This window comes from Schistocerca nitens, chromosome 3, assembly GCF_023898315.1.
Source record: "Schistocerca nitens isolate TAMUIC-IGC-003100 chromosome 3, iqSchNite1.1, whole genome shotgun sequence".
Taxonomy (NCBI): Eukaryota; Metazoa; Arthropoda; class Insecta; order Orthoptera; family Acrididae; genus Schistocerca; species Schistocerca nitens.
The window spans coordinates 750,395,586-750,412,105 of NC_064616.1; the positions used below are offsets into that span (position 1 = coordinate 750,395,586).

Consider the following 16,520-nt stretch of genomic DNA (forward strand, 5'->3'; position numbering starts at 1 on the left):
TTTTGCTGTATTGGCTCAAGCAGTCATTTTAGTATTTGAAGGTACGCACATTGGACAAAAACTAGTCACTCTCAGAAGGTGTTATACTAATACTGGGTAACACAGTCTCTGATCTTGCTAATGGCCTCAAAAAGTGAGGAAGAGAGTCCACAAATTTCTTTAGGTATGTCACATCCAACTCAAACCACTCATTCGTGATTAGAACCTGTAGAGCTACAAAATTGTGGGGATGTTGACTGCTAGATTTCACCTGCTGTTTCAAATGGTCCCAGACATTTTCTGTGGGATTAACAGTGGGTAATTTATATGTCAGTTGAAATTCAATAAGGTCCCTGAGTGTTTATCAAACCAGAATTTATACATGCTGCTCTGTGAAAATGGCTGTTGTCATCTTGGAGGATTGAAGTATCCACAGCATACTCATCATGAAGATGTAGAAGAAAAGGCTATCCTTGGTCACCAAGAATGTTCACAGTAACTTGAATAAATGGGCTAAAGTCACATTGTGAAAAACATCTTCAAAAAACCATTGAACTACCTCTGACCTGAACTACATCTGGATCAGAATAAAAAATGGTGTCTGACAGCTGTTTGATTACAGGACAGCAACAATCAGTCAAAAAATGAGCTCAGTCATGCCTTCTGTTCACTGTTGTTGTATTTCTCTGCTGTCTCATCAGTTTCTAGTTGCTACAGCCAGCTGTGGATGATACTTGCAACCAGTAATGTAATAATCATGGTTAATTTTCATTTTCTCCATTGCTTTCTTTTAAATAAACCCAGTACTGCACATTAATGAGCGGCATGTGAATGTATTCAGAATGGAATTGCCCAGCTCTTGCTGTCACTGCCATATTGCATGCATAGGCTTAGGTGAACTGACAACATCATCTCTTCCAATGCTGAACTGTCAATTACTTTGTTATTTTGATCATAGTATACACTCTCCTCACACTGCAGGTTAAATGCATTATTGGACTATCAGTTCACTTGTCACCTTGCATCATTCAAAAACATCTGCTTCCAGTCAGTTACTATCCAGTTTGTGTGTTGTTTGGCACACTGAAGATAGGCAGCTTTATGAAATGCTTTGAGTGATGGTCTTTTGCCAGGTACCCAGCTCTAAATGTCATATTACATGTAGTTCCCTTCACAAGGTTCCCTTGGAAACTGGTTGAGATGGCTCTGAAGTCAATGACAGCAGCAAAATGTCAGTAGAGTTTGAAACTGGTTGTCATTGCTGAGGTGTGACATTTGTCAGTTAGGATCTGTTTATGATCATTGATTTATACCATATTACATGGCCCTGAATGGTATATCATTTCTTGTAGACATATTGTACAGTCCAAATTAATACACTAACAGATCTGGCAGCATCATTCATGGTGTGGGAATCATCATGTTAGCTCCTTTCTGTCATGTCACCATGGTGATCCATGGAACTGCACCAATTCCATTCAACCAACTGGCACATATACACCACTTCATTGATATAGCTTATGTCAGCAGTGGAGGGTCACTTGATGACCTGGTACCAATTCTGCAGTACTCCAAAGTGTCGCTCTCTTGACATGGAGAGTGGGGCAGGAGGAGAGGAGTGGGGAAGTTGACTAATATTTTGTACAGTGATCTTATTAATATTGGTTAACTGTGTTGTGGTTCTCGGATACTTTGCTTTCTTAGCCATGCTGATGAAAACATCTTCCAAAGGCTTAGATTGTTTTGTATTTATTCAGGTGACAGAGATTGGCTGAAAGAGCTGCAGATCTGGATTTAAATCATAGCTGATCCTGTGCACACTTAATCTTAGATTGTATTTGTTTAATTTCAACAATTACAGTCATGAAGTCATAATTTTAAAAAAAACATTTTCAGTAAATTTTATCACTGTAATGGGAAATCCAAAAGAAACTGTTCAAAAGAAACAAAAAAATCAATAAAACATAAAATCTCACTACAACCAAGCTGCACTTCTAACAGAAATGTATAGAAATATGTTGGACATTGCATTAATATGAAAAAATTGCCATGATAGGTATTTTTTTTTTTACATGCAAGTAGCACTCTGGGAATCCCAGTTATTATTTAGACATGTTTTCTAACTGTTGCATTTAGTAGCAAGTGTGACTAGATTTTGGTGCGCAATACTTCGCTGTTAGTAATGTTCATTACTATTACTGTGAATATTTAGGTTAATTTTCTGCATTTGACATTTTAAATTGGAGCTCAACACTCCATTAAATTGAAGTTATATAATTGGAAATCCAAATGTGCAAATGTAACATGTTGCTTCTATCATTTAGTATAGTGAGGGGTGTTCAAGAATGTGAAGATTCGAAACATCTGTGTAGGGTTGTTCAGAGCCTCCATGTGGGGAAAGTGGTACATGTGAAATTTCTCATGATGAACAGGTGTTTCATATGGAGTTGGTTAGCAGTCTCTTCAGATTATTTACAAAAGTTTTCCTTCCATATCCAACACATAGAAGAACTGGAATCATCTGACTTTAAGAGATAATAAGAACTTGAAAATTTGGCATTTCTACAAGTGGAAAATAGTGTTAACTGGCTATTAAGCATATAGTGAGCAGAAAAACTACACTGCCTGTTCAATGGAACTGCAAATGTACACATCTGTTGCATCTAGACAACTAAGAACTCACATAAATGAATTTTATGCACTACTTCTAAGGGAAAACACTATTTCTTCCAATAGATGCTGCTCCATAATATAATATGCAATGTAATATAAAGAGCATCTTTTCTGGCAACTACTACTAATGATACAGATGATCTACACTAATAGCCATTAAAATTGCTACACCATGAAGATGACGTGCTACAGACGCAAAATTTAACTGACAGGAAGAAGGTGCTGTGATATGCAAATCATTAGCTTTTCAGAGCATTCACACAAGGTTGCTGACATGAGGAAAGTTTCCAACAGATTTCTCATACACAAAGAGCAGTTGACCACCGTTGCCTGGTGAAACGTTGTTGTGATGCCGCGTGTAAGGAGGAGAAATGTGTACCATCATGTTTCCAACTTTGATAAAGGTTGGATTGTAGCCTATCACGATTGCAGTTTATCGTATTGCGACATTGCTGCTCACGTTGATCGAGATCCAACGACTGTTAGCAGAATATGGAATTGGTGGGTTCAGGAGGGTAATACGGAACGCCGTGCTGGATCCCAATGGTGTCGTGTCACTAGCAGTCAAGATGACAGGCATCTTGTCCTCGTGGCTGTAACGGATCGTGCAGCCATGTCTAGGTCCCTGAGTCAACAGATGGGGACGTTTGCAAGACAACAACCATCTGCATGAACAGTTCAACGTCGTTTTGCAGCAGCATGGACTGTCAGCTTGGAGACCATGGCTGTGGTTACCCTTGACGCTGCATCACAGACAGGAGCGCCTGCAATGATGTACTCAATGACGAACCTGGGTGCACGAATGACAAAACATCATTTTTTTGAATGAATACAGGTACTGTTTACAGCATCATGATGATCACATCCGTGTTTGGCGGCATGGTGATGAACGCAAATTGGAAGTGTGTATCCATCATCGCCATACTGGTGTATCACCGGGCGTGATTGTATGGGGTGCCATTGGTTACACGTCTCGGTCACGTCTTGTTCTAACTGCAGGCACTTTGAACAGTGGACATTACATTTCAGACATGTTACGACCCGTGGCTCTACCCTTCATTCGATCCCTGCTAAACCTTACATTTCAGCAGGATAATGCACAACCGCATGTTCCAGATCCTGTACAAACCTTTCTGGATACAGAAAATGTTTGACTGCTGCCCTGGCCAGCACATTCTCCAGATCTCTCACCAATTGAAAACGTCTGGTCAATGGTGGCCGAGCAACTGGGTCGTCACAATACGCCAGTCACTACTCTCGATGAACTGTGGTATCGTGTTGAAGCTGCATGGGCAGCTGTCCCTGTACACGCCACCCAAGCTCTGTTTGACTCAATGCCCAGGCATATCAAGGCCGTTATTACAGCCAGAGGTGGTTGTCCTGGGTACTGATTTCTCAGGATCTATGCACCCAAATTGCGTGATAATGTAATCACATGTCAGTTCTAGTATAATAGATTTGTCCAATGAATACCCACTTATCATCTGCATTTCTTCTTGGTGTAGCAATTTTAATGGCCAGTAGTGTATTTATGTGCTCATGTTGCACATGAAATCAGAATGATTTAACGATATTTTGAGGAAAGCATTTACGTACTATAAATTGCTACTGAAAGTAATACAACATGAGAAAGGTCATATTAACTGTCATGATATTGCTTCAGTAAATAAGAATAATTTCATTCCTGGGAGTCATTTAACTTCTCTACAGTCAACTAATAGGAAAGTTTGTGTACTCTATGGTTCAATGTCTCATTGTCAGCAAGGTATTAGAGATGGAACACCAGTTCATTTGTACAAGGATGTGAGAGGGTCTTAGCCAAGTGTTTGTCAAAGAAAGCACCTCTGCCTTCATTTTAAGTGACAAAAATAAATCAGTATGTTGAGATAGGGATTTCTTGACTACAATTCAAGTGGCTATATACTGTGCTAAATTACTTGAATGTTGTTCTCTATGGAAATGAAATATAACATTATCCATAATAGAATTTGTCAGTTGAATTGATGTTTCAATGGTTATGAGTACGTTTATGAGGTTGTTAATGGCATTTGTCATATGCATGACACATATTATGAAGTTACTACACAACCATTCAGAATTATTACTTCTGTATTTGAATTTTTGTTTCTGAGTGTAATGTTTTTTTGTTAGCATAGAAATGTATGAAGTCATCAGGAGCATTATTCAAGTGTATTCAACCCAAACTGGACTCAAATTTAGAAGGAGTAAGCTTCAAATCATTGTCTATCTATTCAGATTTATGTTTTCCTGAACTACTTCTTGTAAATGCCAGAATAGTTTTCTGTAAAGTGTAAAGACTACAGCAGAGTCCTCCCCATGTCCTTCTCCAGCTGTCTCTAGTAATGACTGAGACATTAAACTATAACTAAGCAACAATCAAGCAACATGGCATAATTTTTAAGCCCATAGACTTATGTTGGAGAGGGATTAAATCCTTGTATCACACCCTGATTCAGTTTCTTCATAGTTTTTTTAGACATGGCTTAATTTGAAATATGGTCCTTTTATAAATCAGTGGCTTAGTCCCTCACACAACCTTCTTCAAATGAACAAGTGCTCCATTTATAGTTACCTCACTTGCAATTTAATATTCTTCTACTACCTCATTGTTCCCTACCATGTCTAGGAGCTCTTCTTTTCTGCAATGACTACTCTCCTCATTGACAGTAAACTCAAACTATTTGGCATATTACATATGAGCAAGTATGGCTGCTGACTGCAGTAGCTTTCTTAGCAGGTCAGTGGGCATTCACTTTCCTATTTGTATGAGGGCAAGGTAAAAGGTTCTTGGCCTGCCAGTGAGAGATTTTTTTAAATAAAAAATCATGCACTTATTGTTTTGTCCCCTTGTTCAAGATTTCCACAGTGTGTTGATTACATCCCTGAAGTGTGATTCTTTAAGTTCTCAATAAACCCATTTATGTCTACTCTAACTTCTTCCCATGACTCAAAATATTTTCCCATGCCAATTTCTTTTTAGGTCTGGGAGTACTATAAGCACCCCAGAAGATGTTACACCAGTTTTTAAGCAAGTCAGCTACCTCCAACATTACATCCTGAACTACCAGAATTGGCCCACCTACCACACTAGCAATGAGAGGGCTGATGTTTGTCACTTGGAGTTTGCTACTAATGTTGCACTTGCATGTGAGGCATTTTGTTTTGCTCTTGTTTTATGCCTCATACTTCTAACAATGGACATCTCATGGCACAATCATAGTTGGTAGACATCAGAAGATGCCAAATGTTGTCAACATGGTGGATGTTCCAACCAGTTCATACTCAGATCCCTATCATTTCCCCATTGCCAAAAACTTTCAGGTCATTTGCCTATGTCATGATTTTTTCTGGAACATTTCAGACTTCTTCAGATATATTTTGTAATGCAATTGGTCCAGAAGATGTTTTAAGTATTAGCCAGTCATTGTTTTACTCTTTGAAAGGTAATCATGGCCAACCCTTTGCACCAGAGAAATTTACTTCACCTATTTTGGTGCAAGGCAACATCATTATGCCACTGATTTGCTTACTGTTTTGTTTCTCACTTAATATGGTAGATCAAGCTTTCATCTACAGTAACAAGTCAGGGCATAATATCACTGAAAAATTCATTTTCATATTTGCTTTTGGTCAGTATTCAGCAAATATGACACATTTACTGCACAAAACCTTTTCATTATAAATATCTTTTGTGTGCAGTCAATTTATACACTGTCCCTAATTTAGAAAAGTTTCTGTTGTTGCTAGAATTCAAAACAAAGTATTTAATTATGACATATTTTTCAGGTTATTCACTTAAATGAAACACACAATGCATGGATATTTTAAATTGTTGTACAAGTAAAACTATTTTCTAGATTAAGTTGACCACTTGAGTTATATTAATATGCAATTTTTACCAACATATTTTCATTGTAATCATAATTACTTCTCTTGACCAACAAGCTGGTTGTGATTCTATGTGAGTCTCTTCAACATTGTCCAGTCACATTAATGTGACCATCTGTCAAAAGCCTGAATAAAAATCTTTTGCAATGCAGACCACTGCAAACATACACAAAAAGAGTCACTGAGACTCTCAAAGACACAAACAGGGATGTGGAGCCATGCCACTCCAGTACCATGGCCGCCTGTGATTGGTTTCTCAGCTGAGAATCCATGGTGCAAACAGCCCAGTCAAGGTGGTCCCACAGATTCTCAGTTGGGTTTAAATCTGGGGAGTTTGGTGTTGTGCCCAGGGGAGTTTGGTAAACTCATCCTGGTGTTCTTCAAACCACACACGTACACTGTGAGCTGTGTGAAATGTTACAATGTCCTGTTCATAGATGTGAATGTGCTGAGGAAAAACAAACTGCATGTAGGGGTGAACATGGTCTCTAAGGATAGATGCATACTCCTGTTGATCCACTGTGCCTTTCAGGATGATGGCATCACTGAGGCAATGCCGTGAAAATAATTACCAGGCTATAATGTTCCTTCCTAGTTGGAGAGTATTGGCTTCAGACATTTCACACCGTAGACACCAACAACCATCTGTCCAATGGAGCATAAAACATGATTCATCTGAAAAGGCCACCTGTTGCCACTCAGTGGATGTCCAATTACAGTACTGGCATGCAAATTCCAGCCTTTGTCACTGATGAACAGCAGTCAGCATGGGTGTGTGAATCAGGTGCCTGCTGCTAGTCCCATTCACATTAGCTGAATGGTTGTTCAGCAGACACAATTGGTAGCCCCTTGGTTCATCTGGGTAGTCAGTTGTGCAACAGTTGCATGTGTATTTACCCATACACATTTCCACAGCCTTTGTTCACCCTTGTCATCTGTGCCCCATGGTACATCACAGTTGCCTCATTACCAGTTTTTGATAGCACTAGTTTGCCATGCATGGTATATTTTAACCATGGCTGCATGCGAACAGTGTACAAACTTAGCCATTTTGGAAATTATTCCACCCCTCATCCAAAAGCCAATGATAATGCCCTTTTTGACATCAGGTAAATTGCTACGTTTCCGCATTATGACAATGACTGCACTGTTTTTCACATTCCTCTGGCACACATTTTATACCCTCCACAGTTAGTGCTGCCACCTGCCATCTGTGAGTAGTTATTGCATGATGATGTTGAACATAGACAGTGGTCACATTAATGTGAGTATATGTTGTATTATGCTTTGTTAATACACAATTTATGTTCTTGTTCATACACTGATGCCAATTTATATATATAATTTTGAGGTCCTTGAAGATCTGATTCTCCCTGTAATCACCATAATGTCTTTCTCTTTTTATCTTTTCAGGTGCATTTTGATAAAAGCATACTCAAGGAGATGTACATAGAACCACTATTGTCATATGAACATACCACTACAGTCATTCTACTTCCAGGATTTACAATAGTCTTTTTTATGGTCCTAGTTGCTATTGGATATCTTCAAAGTTTATATTATCATTGTTTGTCCTTTGTATCTGAGAAAGTGGAAGTGCTATTGTTGCCTTGAGATTACTCTTTGGTGGCCTAGTAATTTTTGATTATATCCAAACATCACTGTAGGTAGAAAATATGCTCTGCATAAGCAGTACTGCAATATCTAACATGCTAGATGGGGGAATATGGAAAAACTTGTACTTTGTTTCCATTCTTTTAGTGTATGATATATCTAAAACTATAATGCTACCTAAGTTCTGGAATTTCTCTCTCTCTCTCTCTCTCTCTCTCTCTCTCTCTCTGTCTCTTTCTCTCTTTGTCTCTCTCTGTTCATTCTCAATTTCAGAACAGACTCTAAACCCATTGTATTGGTTTTTCTGATTTTGAGACCCATCCCAATAAGTTCTTCATGTCATAAATTTAATTTAGCTAGCTCTTCAGCTTCTGTCACACCCTATACCACTATTCTGTCAGCACATGTGAAGTAAAGACCACATCATGATTAGTTTTGTGACTTGATAACACAATATTTCACAATGAAGAGTATTCCCAAGCATAAACAGCAGTACTGGACAAGCCAGATTTTGTAAATATTGCAATAAAAGATAGTTTTCTACATTAGGAGCTGAACTGAGCAGATACCTCATTGGAATACATCAGTCTGAATATAGAGGGTTTATTTGATGGTTTTTCTACCAGAACTTGTGTTGTATGAAAACAAAGCATTTCAAAACACTGTCACATAAAGACTTATTGAACACATTTTTAGTATGACATTTTATAATACAGCATTAAAAAATTTACACATCAGTGGTTGAAAGTGTTACAGAATCACTACATTCAAAAATATGGATGGAAATATGACCTCCCACAGTGTTTTACTCCCTCAGTTGGTGCATGTATATTGACTGTAGAAGTTAAAATTTTGTTTGAGTTAAACTTGGAAAGTTTGGAGTGAAACAAGTGAGAAGCACAAACTTTGAGTAATTCAAAGGGATGTGCACAAAAAACATCTTGGTAGTATACTGTCTTCAAATACAGCAAGTTGAGTTCTATTTTCCAGTGGCTATATAATTTTAACTTCTCATAGATGTTCAGATCTCTCGTGAAAACAGGAGTGTTTTTAAAGCTCCCATTTTCAATATGTTAAGCAGTCTTGAATCTGTTGATGTATCCACAATGTCCTTTGGAATTTTCTCTGCGTATCTTCAGCAATCATTATTAAAATTAATGCAGCTTCATATGTATTGATTTACAGAAGTCAAATCTGAGTAGTTGGAATTCTGGGTATAACTGACAATTTAGCTGGTGTTGCAGCTCACATTGATGAACATCCACCAAGTGATGATATTTGAGCACTCACAAATGTTATTGGAAATCATGTGAATAACATCTGCTATCATGTATTGTGTGAATATAGCTAAAGGGATTAGGTATTGGAGTTTTTTTTTTTTTTTTTTTTGACAGCTTTTAATACTTCATCCATTATGGAATGATGATAAACAACTTATAAGTTAGACCTGAGACTGTGTTTCAGATGTATCTGATCTTCTGTTCTTTAACTATTAACATAGTAAAATTGTTTCCCTCTTCAAATTATTCCAATATGTGCTTACATGATATTTTCACAATGTTCAGAAAGATAGTTACAAGTAATTTATTTGTCTCCCAGTTCTTCTCAGGATGCACTGTTTTCAGAAAAACATGTTCAACAATTTACCAATTAGGACTAATGTTGTGGTATACCACCTTCAGTGCAGATTCAATAGATTTTCTTAACCTGCCCACATGAATTGACTCATATACTTTAGAGGAAGTGAAATCAAAGTAACAACTCTGTCAGTGCAATTTTTCCTATAACCCTTTTTGAAGAGAGGGATGATGATGCATTACTTGTAGTCTATGATTGTTATATTTACTTTCCAAACCTTGTTGAGTATTCTGTACTACACCTCCTGACCAGTCTCGTCAAGTGCTTTGATTGTTTCTACACTGAAATTATCTGATCCACTACATTATTGTTTTACACTTTATATACTGCTGTCTTCACTTGTAATCAGGACAAACAATTTGTATTTACATTGCCAAAATAGTGCACTCCAACAATCTTCAGAGGATCAGCTGAAAATTAATGGATGATGATGGCCTGCTGAAATGATTTTAGCCATAACTGATCAGAAGATGATCAAAATGTACTTACAAGTTGAAAGACGAGCCCCAGAGTTACAAACATAATGAAAATACATCTTCAGTGATATTGATTACAAATTTGGGACAGGCCAGCATCCTGCAGTGACTGGTCATATTTTCAGCAAATAACATTAAGATTTTTTTTAGATGGTGGGATATGCATGGCCATAGCACAAGATGTAGACCAAATGTCTTAGTAGGTTTATACCACTCCCAAAAATTCAGAAATGACCTATTCAACTCAGGTAACTTTGTAAAAGCTCTGTGTCTCATATAAGATAGGAAATTAATGCATGAAACCATTAGAGTATAATACATAATTTCTTCTATAAACTAAATAAATTATTTTTCAGAAATTAACTTACACCATTTATAACCATTATTAAAAGAAATTCCCACAGTTTAGTAATTAACTGAAGCATGATGTGATTAATTTCAATTCCAAATTTGTTTGTTGCTACGAAAATTCAAAAGCAGTAATTTCATTTTTTGGTAAAGACCTACAACTCAATTACCTTTACGTAGCATTGCAGCCCAAATTATTTTCAGTAGGATTTATTGGATATTGTGTGAGTGTGTGAGGGGTGCGGGGAGGGGGAGTGAGAAAATTGTGTATGTGCAGGTTATATTTACCTGAGAAGCTGATAGACCAGCATACAAGAAAAAATACATATTAGAATTCCAATAACAGATAATCCAAATAAAGCTCGTAAGCATGAGTAGAGTGCTCCATGGATGACATCACAGTCTGGTGTTGAGTTGAAAACATACCGTAAACCTGCATGAAAGGAAAAATTGATTTCTAATTAATTTTTCAATAAAATAACTACTCAAACATTTCTATCACTCACCAACATTGCTTAGTTCTTAGGAAATTTAATTTTAATTTTTTAATGAATTAAAAAATGCCAAAAATCATTCAAAAAGCTCATATAGGCTCATTAAGAAATTGTTGTTTCCCACATTAAATCAGTTTTGTTAGCAGGATATATATAGAGGCAAAATGCTTAGCTGCCAAGAAGTATCAGAGACACTATGGTTGAAAATCAGAGGTTTCCAAGTGAAGAAACAGTTAGAGGAAACAAGATCAAGCCCTAAATCAGTAGAAACATTACCCAGGACTCTGGACACAGTGAGATAAACCTGTTGGTGATTTTCGTAATGAAATCCTGGTTATTCTTGTTTAATTTAATAATTTCTTCTTTTTTGCGCTATCCTATGAAGGATCCTCTGGTTCCAAAAGCTATTTGATGCCTATCTGTGCTGCTGCTTGGAGGTTAAAAAATGTTCTATGTAAATCAAATGGTTCAAATGGCTCTGAGCACTATGGGACTCAACTGCTGAGGTCATTAGTCCCCTAGAACTTAGAACTAGTTAAACCTAACTAACCTAAGGACATCACAAACATCCATGCCCGAGGCAGGATTCGAACCTATGTAAATCAAATTGTAGTTTAATTTTTGTGAACATTTTCCATATAGATATTAATAAATATGACATTATTCTTCATACAGTGTCAGTTACTGTCCAAACCAACCAGTAGTGTTTTTCTTTAATCATTTTCAAGACATATTTCTTAGTTGAATTATTAATTTTGCTAGAGAGTGTAAACATATCAACTGTACATCAATATCCAGCTATTTAGTGATACAGTTTGCAATGTAGAGCATGATGAGAGGAGGAGTGTGGGGGACAGAACAGAAAAAAAGTGTTTGCTTCCTGATAGTGAGCCTTTGCATTGAAAAAGTGTACAAATTAGATTATAAAAGGTTTGGCATCTGAGTTTTCATTTTGTATTGTCATTTATTATATAGACTTGAGATGATAATTCTATTTTGTTGTTACACAGTGCCATTTAAAATTCTAACATATATAAATATAGACACACATGGAATGTTATAGTATGTTAAGAATGGTACTATCTACAGGGTGGTTATAATCAAAGTGCAGCTACTCTTGGGGGTCCAGTGCAGGTTTTAATTATCATATGGCAATAAAACTTGGTAGATATGTTAATAAATTAATGTGGAGTAACTTACACTGGAAAAAAATTAGTTCCAGTTTTGATCATCATGTGCAAATCTGCTGCTATGCACAGTTAGTTTGATGGTATGACATCCATGCTGTCATTTGACAACCATAACATGAGTGGAAAGTATGGCTATTGAGAAATCAAGAAGAGAGACTGTGCACAGCTAGTGAATTTTTTTTATGTGAAAAGCAGCAATTAAAGTGTTGCATTGAGAGAGTATAACAGACTGAAAAGCCTGAGGAGAGACCCAATATCATTAAATGAATTAAGATGATAATGAAATTAAAATCTACAAACAAGCTTGGTGTGGCACCTAGAGAAGGAAGGCTGTAATTGACCACACATCACATGCCCTGATTAGCGCTAGTGCTCATGCAGTGTCACAAAAACTGTTCAACCCACGGCCAATAGCATGAAAAATTTTGTGGTCTATTTTACACTGGTACCTGTACAAGATCCAGATGGTGCACCAACTGAAACCCTATGATCTGCACAATGTTCTGAATTTGCTCTTCAGTTTCTGGCATGGATCAAAGTTGATGACTTGGGTGGTCAGGAAATATTCTATGGAGTAATGATACAATTTTACACTCCAGGGCGCAGTGAATACACAGAACTGTCAATTTAGAGGCACTGTTAAACTTTGTGTTGTGCATGAAGAGCCACTGCACTCAGCGTATGTGACTGTGTGGTGTGGATTCACAAGCACCTTTATTCTTGGCTAATTCTTCTTTGAAGACAATCTGCCTCTCAGATGCACCATGTCTTCTGGTGATTATTGAGACCTCCTTGTACAGCAGGTGCTTGCACTGTTTTCAGGCAAGATGGGGCAACACCTCATGTTGCATGCCTGGGGAGACATCTGTTTAATGCAACCTACCATGAACATGTTAGCTCCAGAGGTTTTCCACATGCATGGTCGGCAAGATCACCTGATCTAAAGCCGTGTGACTTTTGATACTGGAGATATCTAAAAGAATGGCTTTACCAGGGATACATTTGGCCTCTCCCTGTTCCGTAGGCCAGTATAAAGGAACTCATTACACAGATTCCACTGGATCTGCTGTGAGAAACTGTTGATTGCACCGTCGTCGTAACTGCCGTCTGCTTCACGTCTGCTGTGCAGCGAGCTATGTTAATTTAAGTATTAACTGTATTTTTCTTACTTGTCACTTCTTCTTCCGTGTGTTTTTGCTTCTAGGAAGCTTTAATTGTCGAGTGCTAGTGATAGTGTTCCATAGATTTAGTGTTCATTTTGAATACAGTCAGAGAGAGTCCCATTAGTCAGCCAGTAGTGCTAGTGTTTGTTTTGAATACAGTCCAGAGACTGGTAGTGCTATTTTCATTGTTTTCTGTAAGAAGTGTCTAGTAACCACAGTTTAGTCAACTATCAACAGCCTTTAGTGAATTAGCAGTCTAGTTAAAAGTTGATTAACTCTCAACAGTACATTGATTTCTTAGGATGGATAGGATGTGTGACTGCTGTGTACGGATGCAGGAGGAGCTGGCCACTGTTCGTGAACAGCTGAATGTGTTGATAGCAGCGGTCAGCGGTATTCAGGCTGCTGCCTCGGAGTGTAGCGGCAGTGGGGAGTCTGGTGCATCACATGGTACACCCCAGGTGTTCCATGTTTCACCCACTGTCCCTGCTGTCGAGACATCTTCGTGGGTACTGAGCGCGATTGGGCCACCCTCTCCCCAACGGGAGTGGCGGGTTCAGCAGCATTTACGGCACACGAGGCGGAGGGTCAATGTGGAGGCTGGCCGTGTGGCATCGCTCGCTCTGCCTGTGAGTGGACATGTGGCCGCTCCTTCAGCAAGGTCTGAGCAGGCACACGGGGGGAGGGGTTTATTAATTATTGGGAGCTCCAACGTTAGGCGGGTGATGGAGCCCCTTAGGGAAATAGCGGAAAGGTCGGGGAAGAAGGCCAGTGTTCACTCTGTCTGCTTGGCAGGGGTCTCATCCGAGATGTGGAGGAGGCCCTGCCGGCGGCGATAGAGAGCACTGGGTGCACCCGACTGCAAATTGTTGCTCATGTCGGCACCAATGACTCCTGCCGTCTGGGTTCAGAGATCATCCGCAGTTCATACAGGCGGTTGGCGGAGTTGGTGAAGGCGGAAACCCTCACTCGCGGGGTGGAATCTGAGCTAACTATTTGTAGTATCGTTCCCAGAACCGATCGCAGTCCTCTGGTTTGGAGCCGAGTGGAAGGCTTAAACCAGAGGCTCAGACGATTCTGCAGAGATCTGGGGTGCAAATTTCTCGACCTCCGCTATCAGGTGGAGAAATGTAGGGTCCCCCTGAATAGGTCAGGCATGCACTACACGCATGAAGTGGCTACAAGGGTAGCGGAGTACGTGTGGAGTGCACGTGTGGGTTTTTTAGGTTAGAGAATTCCCTCCCTAGACCCGACAAGACGCCTCCAAAGATGTGTCAAGGTAGGAGTAGGGAAAATGCAACAGGGAATAACAATATTAATGTGGTAATAGTAAACGGCAGGAGCATCTATAGAAAGGTCCCAGAACTGCTCTCATTAATAAACGGTCACAATGCCCGCATAGTACTAGGGACAGAAAGTTAGCTGAAACCAGATGTAAATAGTAATGAAATTCTAAACTCAGATTGGAATGTATACCACAGAGACAGGCTGGACGGTGAAGGGGGAGGTGCGTTTATAGCGATAAGAAGTGCAATAGTATCGAAGGAAATTGACGGAGATCCGAAATGTGAAATAATTTGGGTGAAGGTCACGGTTAAAGTAGGCTCAGACATGGTAATTAGATGTCTCTATAGGCCCCCTGGCTCGACAGCTGTTGTGGCTGAGTACCTGAAGGATAATTTGGAAAATATTTCGAGTAGATTTCCCCACCATGTTATAGTTCTGGATGGAGATTTTAATTTGCCGGATATAGACTGGGAGACTCAAACGTTCATAACAGGTGGCAGGGACAAAGAATTAAGTGAATTTTTTTTAAATGCTTTATCTGAAAACTACCTTGAACAGTTAAACAGAGACCCAACTCGTGGCAATAACATATTAGACCTTCTGGTGACAAACAGACCCAAACTATTTGAAAAAGTTAACGCAGAACAGGTAATCAGTGATCATAAAGCAGTTACTGCATCGATGATTTCAGCTGTAAATAGAAATGTTAAAAAAGCTAGTAAGATTTTTCTGTTTAGCAAAAGTGACTAAAAGCAGATTTCAGAGTACCTGGTGGCTCAACACAAATGTTTTGTCTCTAGTACAGATAATGTTGAGGATCAGTGGACGAAGTTCAAAACCATCGTAAAATACGTGTCAGATGAGTATGTGCCAAGCAAGATCATAAGAGATGGAAAAGTGCCACTGTGGTACAACAACCGAGTTAGAAAACTGCTGCGGAAGCAAAGGGAACTTCACAGCAAACATAAACATAGCCAAAGGTTTACAGACAAACAAAAAATTACACGAAGCGAAATGTAGTGTGAGGAGGGCTATGCGAGAGGCGTTCAATGAATTCGAAAGTATAGTTCTATGTACTGACTTGGCAGAAAATCCTAAGAAATTTTGGTCTTATGTCAAAGTGGTAGGTGGATCAAAACAAAATGTCGAGACACTCTGTGACCAAAATGGTACTGAAACAGAGGATGACAGACTAAAGGCCAAAATACTAAATGTCTTTTTCCAAAGCTGTTTCACAGAGGAAGACTGCACTGTAGTTCCTTCTCTAGATTGTCGCACAGATGACAAAATGGTAGATATCGAAATAGATGACAGAGGGATAGAGAAACAATTAAAATTGCGCAAAAGAGGAAAGGCAGCTGGACCTGATGGGATACCAGTTCGATTTTACACAGAGTACGCGAAGGAACTTGCCCCCCTTCTTGCAGCGGTGTACCGTAGGGCTCTAGAAGAATGTAGCATTCCAAAGGATTGGAAAAGGGTACAGGTCATCCCCATTTTCAAGAAGGGACGTCGAACAGATGTGCAGAACTATAGACCTATATCTCTAATGTCGATCAGTTGTAGAATTTTGGAACATGTATTATGCTCGAGTATAATGACTTTTCTGGAGACTAGAAATCTACTCTGTAGGAATCAGCATGAGTTTCGAAAAAGACGATCGTGTGAAACCCAGCTCGTGCTATTCGTCCACGAGACTCAGAGGTCCATAGAAATGGGTTCCCAGGTAGATGCCGTGTTTCTTGACTT

The 16,520-nt window shown here is 38.8% G+C and overlaps 1 protein-coding gene across 2 annotated transcripts in view; it reads right to left on the reverse strand.

The window, feature by feature from the left end:
- The window catches only part of LOC126248750 (uncharacterized), a 405,014-nt gene that overhangs the window by 24,286 nt on the left and 364,208 nt on the right, over positions 1-16,520 (reverse strand). For both annotated transcript variants that reach the window (XM_049950087.1, XM_049950086.1), the window contains one exon: positions 10,926-11,070. In XM_049950087.1, coding sequence (XP_049806044.1) covers positions 10,926-11,070 — 145 coding nt within the window. The remainder of the gene's footprint in view (positions 1-10,925; positions 11,071-16,520) is intronic.